Genomic DNA, 13,462 nt, shown 5'->3' on the forward strand with positions numbered 1-13,462 from the left:
CACACTCCTTAGATCCCAACAACCTCAACTATGAACCCATAACCTCAAACCTCTAAACTGCACGTCAACCATCTGCGACTCAGTAAAATCCCTAGGCATCACACTAGACTTAAATCTAAACATGCAAGCTCACATGCAAGCTGCTGCAACCAGAAGCACTAACCTACATCTGAACCTTCTAAGAAATCTCAAGCCCTTTTTACCGCTAGGAGACCTCAAATCTGCAGTTCAATCTCTAGTGCTCTCATCACTGGACTATGGCATGCCACACTCATAGGTCTACCTAAAGCGAGCTGAGCCCAAATGAAAGCAACAATAAATGCAGCAGCAAGACTTTTAACCAGCACGTGTCGTTATGATCGCATTTCCCCATCACCCAGAGCCCTCAACTGGCTCCGAGTTGAAGCTATGATTCAACTGAAGGTTGCGTGCATAACACACAAAGCGCTATACAATTCTGGTCCTAAACACATGGCGAATAGGATCAAGCTATCAGGGGGTGGAAGGGTTTATAGAACTGCAAAATCCCTCACACTAGAACCAGCCAGATTCAAAAATGGAAAACACATGGGCACACGTCTGCCGGATCTTTTGCAAAAATATGGAACTCCTTACCACCCTCACAGAGAATTATTACCTCATTCAGGCTTTTCAAAAAGGAAGTTAAAAGCCTTACCACTAGAAAAACGTATCATAAAAGAACTCTTTGATACTGTAATTCACCCTATTTTATATTGTTTCCTATTGTTCTTGTACCTTGCTCCTTGACTTCCATGTACAGCGTTTCATCAGAGATATGTGCTTCACTGCACTCTCACCCTCTTCAGCTCTCTCTTTGTATAGTGCTCTGACACCATGGAGGTCATGCTCGTGCTTTATAAAACTCTATAAATAAATGAATAAAATACCTATTCAACCTATACACTGTGACTCTACCATATGATGGTGAGCGATGGTTGTATTTCCCAGGCGTTATTGTTTTTAGTTGGGCGCAGTGTTCCAGATGCACTCAGCTCTCACGGTACCACAATTACTCAGATAGCCACATAAGTGTTGTTCCTTTCATCCAGCAGGACGCTGGGCCACACCGTGAGGCCAAGGCGCTTACTCAACAGCAAAATGAAGATGGCGTGCAGGGCCATATGTGATGAACCTTTTAACGGTCGCAAACCCTCAGGAGTCCCAAAATAAAATGGTGGGCAAGCGTTAAAAAGTTATTTGGCATGTACTAACCCCACTTTAAGAGTCAGCAAACAAAGAATGCCGTGGCTGCTTATAGCTGAGATCCCCTTGATTCCCCTTTCATATGTGAGTAGCACACCTAATCCTGGTTTTAATTTGTAGTCTGGTGTTTGCAGATGTACATTTCCAGTAGAAATGAAGCAGTGCACAAATCAAACCCCCGAGCAAAAACACATTGTTGGGTGCACCTACCTGCCGACAACTGCACGAGACACACTGACGTATAAGCATGCATAAGGCCTTAAGTTTGGGTTTAATAAGAAAAGAGGACAGACCCATTGAAAGACAATCTGAGATTTTCGGGCCTAGGTAGATGATTGAATGTACACAGGCTACTCCATGCCCACAGCAGACGACCCGACCCGCCCATACTTCCACCCTTCTCCTCACCTGTTTAAAAACCCGGCAATCCGTGGGTTCGCGCTCAGGAACTTCACGTCAGCAGGAAGCTCCTCCGGCATTTTCTTTGCTCGTTTACTTGCTTTCGTTTTCGGCTGAATTATAAAAGAGACATTTCTAATTAGGAATCATTGTGCCTTCGGAAAATACATTTCAATATTTGTTTTGATGTGAAATAAATACCTGGTCGTAGAAAAAGACGGGCCCCGTGCTGATGAGAACAGAATGCATTTTGTAAAGTCCCAAAAAACAACCAGATCATCTGAAATTGAAAACAACCAATATTAGAATCGCTTGTTAAGCATATTATGTGCCTTATTTGGCAACGGGAAGAACAGATATCTCAATTTCACGTGTTAAAACACAAGGTGCATATGCAGGGTCAAAGCGTGACATTAACTTTCTCTTGTAATACGGGTTTTCACAATAGCTGTGATCTTCATATTGGCATCTCGTCCATAATAAGAGACAGTGGAATTATGCAATTCTGCGGGTGCAGTGTTTTTCGCATAACTATGGATTTGCCGCATAAACAATCATCTGCTGCATAATCTTCCGATTTAAACAAAAATTGTTTTTGTTTCTGCCTCATACAGATCAAAAGTTATTAAAAATCTGGTGATGTGTTCCCAAGCAGTGGAAGGCCCATTGCAAAGATTGACTGGTCATTTTTCAGTTGCTTATTGTTACTTTTCGGTTGTTAAACTGGTAGGACGAATGAGGTGAAATCTTTGCCCATGCGGTGTTACCAGCATAACACGCATTGGCAAGAGGTCTTGCATTGATTATATGGTACAATATGCTATTGTAATACAGTTTACTGCATTTGAATGTCTGTGGGAAAAACAGATAAGAGTTCTCTTACTGTAGTATTTTACTGTAGCTATAAACAGTTTGATATGGATCTAGAGTTCACAAAGCGATACAATAGACAAGATAAGGGAAAAGGGAGAAGTTGTTTTCCTAGTGTAAATTGCTTTTGTTAGCAAAAGACAAAAGCTGCGAACATGTTGCAATTCAAACTTCTAGAGAGGCAAAAAACGTTCATTTTTTAAAGAAAATACCTAACAAATGCTTTTTGGTCAGTTCCTCTCACTGGCCACTATTGCTGTAGGTTGCAATTCATGAGGGAATGTGTTAGTGCAGCAGTTGCCCTAGATCTGAGACTATGGATCCCCTCCTAGATCTTAAAATCAGTATTGCAAAAACACCAGAAAGTCAGTTCGCAGGCAGCACTTGTTTCCGGGAAGCAGATTTCACAGCTAACCTTTGTGAGCCATCTTAATCACAAGTATGTTAATTCTGAGTATGTACCTTTAACCCTGAGCTGCTGAGTTTGAACTGTAAAAAACAGGTTCGAATCACGATGTAAGCTCAAAATCCTGTGAATTTGGGCAAATCAATTAATCTCCCCAAGCGTATCAAAAAATAAATCTGAGCTTGTGTAATGTACCTGGTGCTCATGTACAGCGCTCCAATGCCCTTAGCCGAGTGTGCGGTATACAGCGCTGGCAGAAACAAAATATATAGATGCTTATTATCAAGAGCCGTATGTCTGTGTAGTGTAGTACAGCTGTCACTCATGAGGGAGATAATGTACAACCCAGTAATTACTATCCCTTTCATTGTTTAGGATAGCCAGAGTACCCTCTGTCTACGTCTATAACAAAAGATAAATGTAGTATTGGATGCATGAAAGACACTGCGAGCACTGCCCCTTGATATACACTCCTGTGTCTGCACCCGAAACGGCTGATCAAGCTAATTTACAACGCGTGGTAACACATGTTTAGGTCTCGTGACCTATCGATGTGCGCAAGCGCATCGAGCGGAGCGAGAATTCAAGTGGCGAAAACATCGTCAAACCAAAGGGCTTTCAGCCCCGCGGTTTTCATGCAGTTCACGTGAACCACATGATTAAACATGCACTCGCATTCAGGGCCAGCCCAGCACATCAAAGGGCTTCTCCTCCCCTAATTATTCATGGCCGGCCGCAGGCCGGCCGTACTTTCAGTTTCCCGAAACGGCTTCTCCTCACCTAATTAGGGGAGGAGAAGCCCTTTGATGTGCTTCACACCAATGCGCCTCACAGTCATTCCTAAGTCAGTACTCTGCCTCTGCCCAAGACCTGCCTTCTAACACTTTGAGCCTCGCAGGCAGGCCGTGGCCATTTGCTGCTTGTTTGTATTTGCTTCGGCTGCCATTCTTTATCTTCTTGGCTTAGCGCGGTGTCCACGTCCCTGTGTCTTCTTCATGGTGTATGCGTTTTATTTATTTATTTCATTTGTTGCCACAACTCTTAGCCGGATGGCATAAGTCCTCAGACTCCACGATCTGCTCATGTGACATGGTTGCTCCACAAGACGCTTTACACATTACACTCATCTACCTGAAGTGGGAGAGCATATGTCATAAGTACATATGTCTTCTTTTTTTGCCTCTGAGTTTTAAACAAGCAAAGCTGGTCCTTCTGTACTTGCAGTTTCACTTCTAATGTGTGTTGTTATTTATCATGATTTTTAGCTGAGGTGTATCACGCTCGTTCATGAGTTTGATCTTTTCATACTGTGAAATGTTTTCTAAGTTGTTTTTGATTGTCTTACAGCTGGAGGTCTCCCTGTGCTACATTTAGCCTCTGACGCTTGCAACGCCACTCAACCACGCAACGCCATGCAACAACGCAACGCCACTCAACCATGCAACGCCACTCACACATGCAACGCCACTCACACATGCAACGCCACTCACACATGCAACACCACTCACACATGCAACGCAACTCACACATGCAACGCCACTCAACCACGCAACGCCACTCACACATGCAACGCCACTCACACATGCAACGCCACTCACAAATGCAACGCCACTCAACTACGCAACGCCACTCACACATGCAATGCCACTCACACATGCAACGCCAATCACACATGCAACGCCACTCAACCATGCAACGCCACTCAACAATGCAACGCCACTCAACCACGCAACGCCACTCAACCACGCAACGTAACTCACACATGCAACTCCACTCACACATGCAACGCCACTCACACATGCAACGCCACTCACACATGCAACGCCACTCACACATGCAACGCAAATCACACACGCAATGCCACTCACACAACGCCACTCAACAACGCAACGCCACTCAACCACGCAACACCACTCACACATGCAACGCCAGTCACACATGCAACGCCACTCACACATGCAACGCCACTCACACATGCAACGCCACTCAACCACGCAATGCCACTCACACATGCAACGCTACTCACACATGCAACGCCACTCACACATGCAACGCCACTCAACTACGCAACGCCACTCACACATGCAACGCCACTCAACCACGCAACGCCACTCACACATGCAATGCCACTCACACATGCAACGCTACTCACACATGCAACGCCACTCACACATGCAACGCCACTCAACAACCCAACACCACTCAACCACGCAACGCCACTCAACCACGCAACGCAACTCACATATGCAACTCCACTCAACCACGCAACGCCACTCACACATGCAACGCCACTCACACATGCAACGCAAATCACACACGCAATGCCACTCACACACGCAACGCCACTCACACACGCAATGCCACTCTAACACGCAACGCCACTCAACAACGCAACGCCACTCAACCACGCAACACCACTCACACATGCAACGCCAATCACACATGCAACGCCACTCACACATGCAACGCCACTCAACCACGCAACGCCACTCACACATGCAACGCCACTCACACATGCAACGCCACTCAACCACACAACGCCACTCAACCACGCAACGCCACTCAACCACGAGACGCCACTCAACCACGCAACGCCACTCACACACGCAACGCCAATCACGCACGCAACGCCACTCACACACGCAACACCTCTCACACATGCAACGCCAATCACACATGCAACGCCACTCACACATGCAACGCCACTCACACACGCAACGCCACTCACACATGCAACGCCAATCACGCATGCAATGCCACTCACACACGCAACACCACTCACACACGCAACACCACTCACACACGCAACGCCACTCACACACGCAACGCCAATCACGCACGCAACGCCACTCACACACGCAACACCACTCACACATGCAACACCACTCACACATGCAACGCCACTCACACCCACGCAGTGCCACTTTTACCCACACAGCACCACTTTCAGACACACAACGCCACTCACACCCACGCAAGCCCACTCTCACACACGCAACGCCACACTCACCCATGCAATGCCAATCACACACGCAACGCAAATCACACACGCAACGCCACTCACACACGCAACGCCACTCACCCATGCAACAACACTCACACATGCAACGCCACTCACCCACGCAACAACGCTCACTCAAAGCCACTCACACTCACGCAGTGCCACTTTCACACACACTGTGCAGTGCACAATAGGTCTCGCAGTAGGAAAGTTGGAGATATTGGTTTTGTAAATGACAAAGCTCTTTATGTTTTTAACATGCAAAATAAAAATAAAAGGCATTGTTATTTGCAATTGTAATAGCTCCAACTTTCCTACTGCGAGACCTATTGGCAACGCCAGTGCTTGTTTTGTTTTAGTGGCGAGTCTGTTCCTGAAACCACGCATTAACGGGAGTGCTGGAGCAAACCAGTGATTTTTCATTGCCTTGACCAAAAGCCAATTATAGATTAAATACACATGCTTTTAAAATAGGAGTTATAGCCAATATCACTATTGTGTTTTTTACATAAAGCCTAATTCTAGGGCAACCTATTTGTGGACCTGGACAAATAGGGGTACTGGTTCATATGGAGAAGAAGTAATTTCCCCAGGGGCACGCGTTATGTGTGGCACTGATGCCAGGAATAGTTTCGATGTATGTCCACAATCTAGTTCCTGAAACACGTCTCCTCTAAAGCTCCACTTTCTTACTAAATGTTCACGCGCTCTCATGACTCAGTGCCATACTGTGATGGCAGACTGCGAGGCACTTTGTGTCTGCCTTCATGCCTGCTGACTGCAGCACCAGCATGACTGCCCAAGTCCGGGAGTCTCAAGAAAACTGCCCCGGCAGTAGCAAAAGTACAGTATCTGTCCTCTGTGGCATGGAAATAAAACAGCTTTCGATAAAACAAGCAGCCACTGGGGAACAGGAGGGAGAAAGGAACAGTGTGTGGAGAGTGGTTGGGGGATAGGGGAAGAAACAAGATAAGAACATGAATTACAGGCCTGTTCCATGACGGGCGGAGAAGCACAGGGCAAGCAGCCACAGGGGGAGGAGGGCGATTGTGGGTTGGGATGAGAAAAAATGCAGAGTAATAGGATTAAAAACATAATTACCAGGGGGGGCGTGGCTTGTGCGCCGGCTGGTGAGGACGGCTTCTCCGTGAGCTCCGCTACGGAATTCTTTTGCGGATGCCGTGAGAGCTGTTTTCCCCGTCTTCGTACGAACTGAGACGGCTGCAGTTACGGCGGAACACCCAGTGATCATGAGAATGTTGTTTCCGGACGTTTTTCTGCAGCGGTGGTGTATCTAATTACCGACGGTAACTTCTCTCTTCCCCGAGACGCGGGCGGCCGCCATTTTGGCTGCTGAGCTCGCATATGGGTTTCCTTCAGCTTTTGACTCTGCTGCTGTTATGAGGGGTTCCTGAATTTGACATTGCACCACCGCGCTGCCCTACATTGATGCTATGCTATAACTTTCTTGTTTGAACGGCGCTGAATGTATTACTCCGTTTTTCTCCTCAAATGGTGTATGCCTCACAGGAATGTTTGCCGCCATTTTGGAAACGCTTGAACTACTGGTTTTGAAGTATTCTCTTGAGTGTCCCTTCACACAACAGTATCTTTGCTAATGTTGTTCTACCTATTGGGTTATTACTTACATGAGCTAACACCTATGATACATCCTATGGAGGCGGATAATTTCTATTAATGCCGTATTATGACTTTTCATTGAGATATCTCCTCAAGGTCCTTTTTCAGTTGGGTATATGATTTGCGATTTTTGTCTTTAACCTCCGTTGTTTTAGTTGCCATCTTTGATCGCTTTCAAGTGGCGTTCTGTTATCAGTCTTGGAACGTGCTAACCTGGGCCGTGTCCACCTTGCTTGTCCAGCCTGTCTGGTACTCTTTGTTTTATTTCTCATTGCAAACATGGCTAATGACTCTCATACTCCGAAATTGTCTCAAACAGGTACCAAGCCTAAAAGACCTAAAAATGACCCGCCTTCTCCCATAAAATCTTCACCAAACTCGGTGCTGGACTCCATCCTTGAGGAGGTTCGAGGTCTCCAACTGTTTATGACTGCTACTAATGAACGCCTTAAACAAATTGAGGATCGTTGGGTTCTTATGGAGAGCAAGGTCTTAAACTTGGAGCCTAGAGTTAGCGATATTCAAGATGCCTCAGTCAAAATTCCATTATTAGAGCAAGAAATCCATAAACTTAAGTTACACACGAAGGATTTGGAAAATCGCAATCGCAGGAACAATCTACGCGTTTATGGTGTTCCAGAAAATTTGGAAGGCCCTGACATGGTGTCTTTCTTACAAAAATTTTTACAGGAACTTTTGAATCTCCAACCTGCGTCACACCCTCTTAACATCCAGAGGGCTCACCGCCTGGGCTGCATAAACTCTAACTCTACTAAACCTCGTGGTATTATTATGCTTTTCCTAGAATTCACTGAGTTAATGTCTGTCCTGAAAGCCGCCAGACTTAAAAGACGTCTTCAATGGTCTGGTCATAACATCTTTATCTCACAAGATCTTTCATCAGCGACGAATGCCCGACGCAAGGAATTTCTGAATCTCCGTCCCCTCATGAGACAGCTCAACATTCAATATGGCATCCTACATCAATGTTTCTGCAAGATCACTCATAATGGTCGCACCTCCTCATTTGATGATCCTCAAAAGCTCCACTCATACCTTCAGAGTGTCTCGCCTTCGAATATGGACAGTGCCATCTAACGTTCCTCTTTGCTGAATTTTCTATTGTTGCTCTTTTCTTCTATACTGCAGCTCTTCTCACCTTCATTTTATCCTCTTTTGACTCTTCCTTCTAGTCTTTGTTCTCATTTTTGAGGTTTCGCTCTTACATTCTGTTCTCTTTCTCTATTCATGTCCTTTATTGGTTGCTCGTGGGGACGTGTCCCCTATCTGGTGTATCCATGCCTCATATGTTTCGGTTGTTCTATCTTTCTCCGATCAGGCTCCAGTGCCTTGATCTGCTTACTCTTCTTTCTCTTCTATTTGCTCTGCTTCTTTCCTCTCCCCTTTTTTCTATTTCTCTTCCTTTATATCCTTTTCCGGGTTGCTTTCTCTTCCTCTCATATGTTCTATGTTTCTCTTTTCCTAAGCAGTCTTTTCCTCGATTGTTCTTTTTCATGATGTGCTTTTTGACTCAAAGTCAATTGTGTTTATGTGCCGAGAGTATTCTGGGAGTTCCCACCTCATGTGCTTTTTGTCTTTGTTGTTCCCCTTTCCGTAGTTGTTCCCTTACCATGTGTTTAATTCACGTGTCGCCCATCTCCTCTTCCCTACATGGTGTGTAAATTTGTTTCCTGGAACGTCCGAGGTCTTGGTCATCCTGTCAAGGGTCAAAAGGTATTGTCTCATTTATCTAAACTTAATTCACAGGTTGTTTTTCTTCAAGAAACGCATTGTTCTGATGTTGAATCTCTAAAGTTGAAAAGGCAGTGGGTGGGTCAAGTTGTATTTTCTCCTGCTGTCCTTAAAAAAGGGGGGGTCGCTATTTTATTTCATAAAGCTTTAAATGTACAGATTACTTCTACTCAAAATGACGATGAAGGACGTTGGGCAATGGCTAAGGTGATTATCCATAATAAGACACTGGTGTTGCTAAATATTTATGGTCCAGCACGTCCTGACCCTAAATTTTGGAATGATATTAAAACTTTGATTTCCTCCATTGACTGCCCTGATTTTATTATTGCCGGTGATTTTAACCAATGGTTAGACCCTTTCTCAGATAGACTATCCTCCAGTAAATTTCAACTCAATAAGTCCCATAAGAGTTTTCAATCTGCCATTGCCTTGCGTCCTTTATTTGATTCATGGAAGTTGTGTAACCCTGATGTGTTGGAATATACCTTTTTTTCTAATGTTCATCACACCCGCTTTAGGATTGACTACATTATGGTTAGTAAATCGTTAATCCCTTCCATTCAAAATTCTGTAATTGGCTCCATATTTATTTCCGACCATGCCCCTGTTTTTACTACGCTTGACCTCTCCCTTATTTCTTCCAAATTTAGTCGTCGGAAATTTAACTCCTTTCTTTTATCTGACTCGGTTTTTATGAAGAAAAGTGTGGAGTTTTTTAAAGAATTTTTCTCCTTTAATAATCCCTCTGACACTTCCATTCCTAACAACTGGGATGCCTTTAAGGCTGCTTTCAGGGTGTTTACTATTTCCTATGTTGCTAACAAAAAAAAACTCAATAGGAAAAAATATGAGGAGCAACTTCAGAAAATCAAGACCCTAGAACATATGTATTTTTCTTCTAAATCCTCCTCCTCCTCCCTTCAAGATTTCTGCCAAAACGGAGCTTAATAAGATTATTACTAATGAAGCATGTAACACTCTTCTTAAAATTAAGTCCAAATTTCATGGTGGCCAAAATAAAGCGGGGAAAATACTAGCAAACTATTTGAAAGTAAAGTCAGAACGTAAAAATGTGGGTCCAATTTTTAACGATTCTCTAAACAAATTAGTTTCAGCGGATGAAGATATTGCTGAAGTATTTCATAATTATTACCAATCCTTATATACTGATGACACGCATCCCTCTAATGTTAATTTAACGTCCTTTTTTTAAGGTCTTCCCTCTCCCCCATCCATTCCGGATGAATTTGCTCTCTTGGAAAAGGAAATTACTCTCCAAGAACTAACTCAGGCCATTAACTCGCTTAAAAAATCAAAGGCACCTGGTCCAGATGGCCTTCCCGTGGAATTTTATTCCTCTTTCCATGCCTTTTTTGCTCCAAAACTCTTACAACTCTTTAATTCATTTATTTTGGATGCGAAGGCTTCTGGAACCTTTTTGGATGCGTTAATCATTATCATTCCCAAACCAGACAAGGATCATTCCCAGTGTAAAAATGATCGCCCTATATCTTTATTTAATTATGATTGCAAAATATTTGCTAAAATTTTGGCTTTACGCCTTGATTCCCTTATCCCTTGTCCAATCAAAACTGATCGGGTAGGCTTTGTAAAAGGTAGACTTGCTGCTGATAATGCTCGTATGTTTTCCAATGTCATTTCTCACATTAAAAAACTTAAAATCCCTCTGGCAGCTTTTTCCTTAGACGCGGAAAAAGCGTTTGACCGTATCAATTGGCAATTCCTGTTCCATACCTTACAATGGTTTGGCTTTGGTCCCTCTTTTATCTCAATGGTCAAACTTCTTTATTCCTCACCTCGTTCTAGTATTTTTGTTAACAATCAATTTTCAATTTTTTTTCCTTATCTAGAGGTACTAGACAAGGATGCCCCCTGTCCTCCTATTATTTATTTTGTGTCTTGAACCTTTCTTAGAAAGAATTTGCTCTAATCCCAAGATTTCTGGGTTTAAATTATCCTCTACTGAAATTAAATTGTCGGCTTATGCAGATGATGTGCTGGTTTATATGTCTGACCCTGAATCCTCCCTTCCTCATTTTTTGGAGGAGGTCCGATTGTATTCCTCTATATCGGGTTATTAACTGAACCTCTCCAAAACGGAAGTCCTTCCACTCAACACGTTATGTTATCAATACATGTTTAATAATACTGACTTTGCATGGTGTCCCACCAAAATTAAATACCTTGGTATTTGGTTTGCACCTTCCTTGAAAGAAACCCTCAAGCTTACTTTTGATTCTCTCATAAAGAAAATCCACTCCCTTCTTCAAAGTTGGTCTCCCTTATTTCTCTCATGGTGGGGTCGATTGGACACAATTAAAATGATGATTGCTCCACATGTTTTATATACTGTCTCTATGCTTCCTTTTAAAATTCCCCTTTCATATTTCTCCCACATAAATGCTCTTTGCTCCAAATTCCTATGGAATAATAAACACCCTCGTATAGCTCTGCATAAGCTGATGCGCCCTAAATCTGAAGGTGGCATTCATTTCCCCAATTTTAAGACATATCACTTAGCCTTCCTGATTAGACAAGCTTTTTCTTTGGCCTATGACTTTAATGATACCCCCGTTCCTACCTGGGTTCTCCTTGAGCGCTCTCTACTGAAGGATTTTTCCTTTCAACATACTGTTTTAATGTCAAATTGTTCTTTTTTGACTACATTCCCTATTTTAAAATACTCCCAAACTGTGCTATCTAATGTATTTTCCTCTAACCTATCCCCTTTGCAATGTTTTTTAGCATCAGTTGTGTTGTATAACAAATTCCTTCGTTATAAAGGTAAAACATTTTATTTCAAACACTGGAAAGAAAAGAATATTGTATTTGTACATCAGTTTTTTGTTGATGGCTCTGTCCTTCCATTTTTGGAATTGAAAAAGTTATTTAACTTGTCTTCTTCTTCTATAAATGAATACACCATTATTACATCTGCCATTCTATCTCACTTAGCCTCTTTCTCAATTCCTGCTGCTTTTCCTTCTTTTGTTCCTACTACTCCTCTATATCCTTTATTCTCCAGCCATCAACCAAAGGCTGCCCTTGTTTATACAATTTTGACTTCAAATACTAAAGATCGTCCCAAATCCTCTGTTGAGACTGCATGGGAAAGTGACCTGGATACTAACTTCTCTGTTTTGTTGTGGGATCGTATATGGTCCAAACTGTTTAAGACATCTATTGCTGCTCGCATTACTCAATCTTTGTTTTTTATTTATCAAAGAGTGATTATTACACCTGTTAATGTTCATAAGTTTTCCCAAACTTCATCTGCACTATGTTGGTCATGTTATAAAGATACTGGGACACTTAAACACCTACTATATGTCCTTGTCCTTTCATTTTGGAAGGCAGTTTGGAAGACATGTATGCGCAAATTTTCTTGTTCCGCTCCGTTATCTTTACAGAATGTTTTTCTAGGATCTTTATCCACTGATGTTGATAGTATATCTTCTTCTGCAAGATTGTTGGACCTGTTGATTTCTCTTGCATTCAAAGTCATTTTATTGTGTTGGAAAGATAATTCTAAGATTTCTGTTCATACTTGGTGGAATTTTGTCTGCGATGAACATAGGATCTCTATTGCTGCCTCTTCTTCTATTCCACTAAAAATTAAATCTGATCTTTTTTGACTTCCCTTCACCTCCTATCTTTCTTCTAACTCTCCTTCTTGAGTGCTTTCTATTTATTCCCACATGCTCTTACCCTTTTTCCCCTCCTCCTTTCTCCCTTCCCTTTTCCTTTCCTTCTCTTTCTTCTTTCTTTTCTTGTTTTCTTTCTGCTATTTTACCTATTTCTTCCTCCCTCCTTTCTTTATATCCTTCTTATCATTCTGATTAGTACTTATTGCATATGTTATGTATTCCTTATACATATATGTATTTTGCCTGTTTTCTAAAACTTTATAACATATGTATTGTTACTTTATTTAAAATATTTAATAAAAATTTCTTAAACGAAAAAAAAATAAAAAATGTAATTACAAGGAGCTGGCCCATTTTGGATTGCCCAGGTAGAGAGACCCATTATGGCGTATAGGTGAAATAAAACTGTACGTAACTGTCTTGTCAACAAGTATAAAGAACAGATACGGAACAGAAAGAAGTGTATACAGGATAATTGTGTGCTCCAGGGGATTTTCC

The 13,462-nt window shown here is 42.6% G+C and overlaps 1 protein-coding gene across 1 annotated transcript in view; it reads right to left on the minus strand.

Moving 5' to 3' along the window:
* LOC147751179 (uncharacterized protein C3orf20 homolog) overlaps positions 1–13,462 on the minus strand; it is a 452,887-nt gene that overhangs the window by 413,138 nt on the left and 26,287 nt on the right. The window contains exons 2-3 of the mRNA XM_086919068.1: positions 1,825–1,903; positions 1,633–1,736 (exon numbers count right to left, since the gene is read on the minus strand). Coding sequence (XP_086775194.1) covers positions 1,633–1,736; positions 1,825–1,872 — 152 coding nt within the window. The 5' untranslated portion in view covers positions 1,873–1,903. The remainder of the gene's footprint in view (positions 1–1,632; positions 1,737–1,824; positions 1,904–13,462) is intronic.

The sequence above is a fragment of the Lissotriton vulgaris genome, chromosome 1_1 (genome assembly GCF_964263255.1).
Source record: "Lissotriton vulgaris chromosome 1_1, aLisVul1.2, whole genome shotgun sequence".
In the NCBI taxonomy this organism is placed as follows: Eukaryota; Metazoa; Chordata; class Amphibia; order Caudata; family Salamandridae; genus Lissotriton; species Lissotriton vulgaris.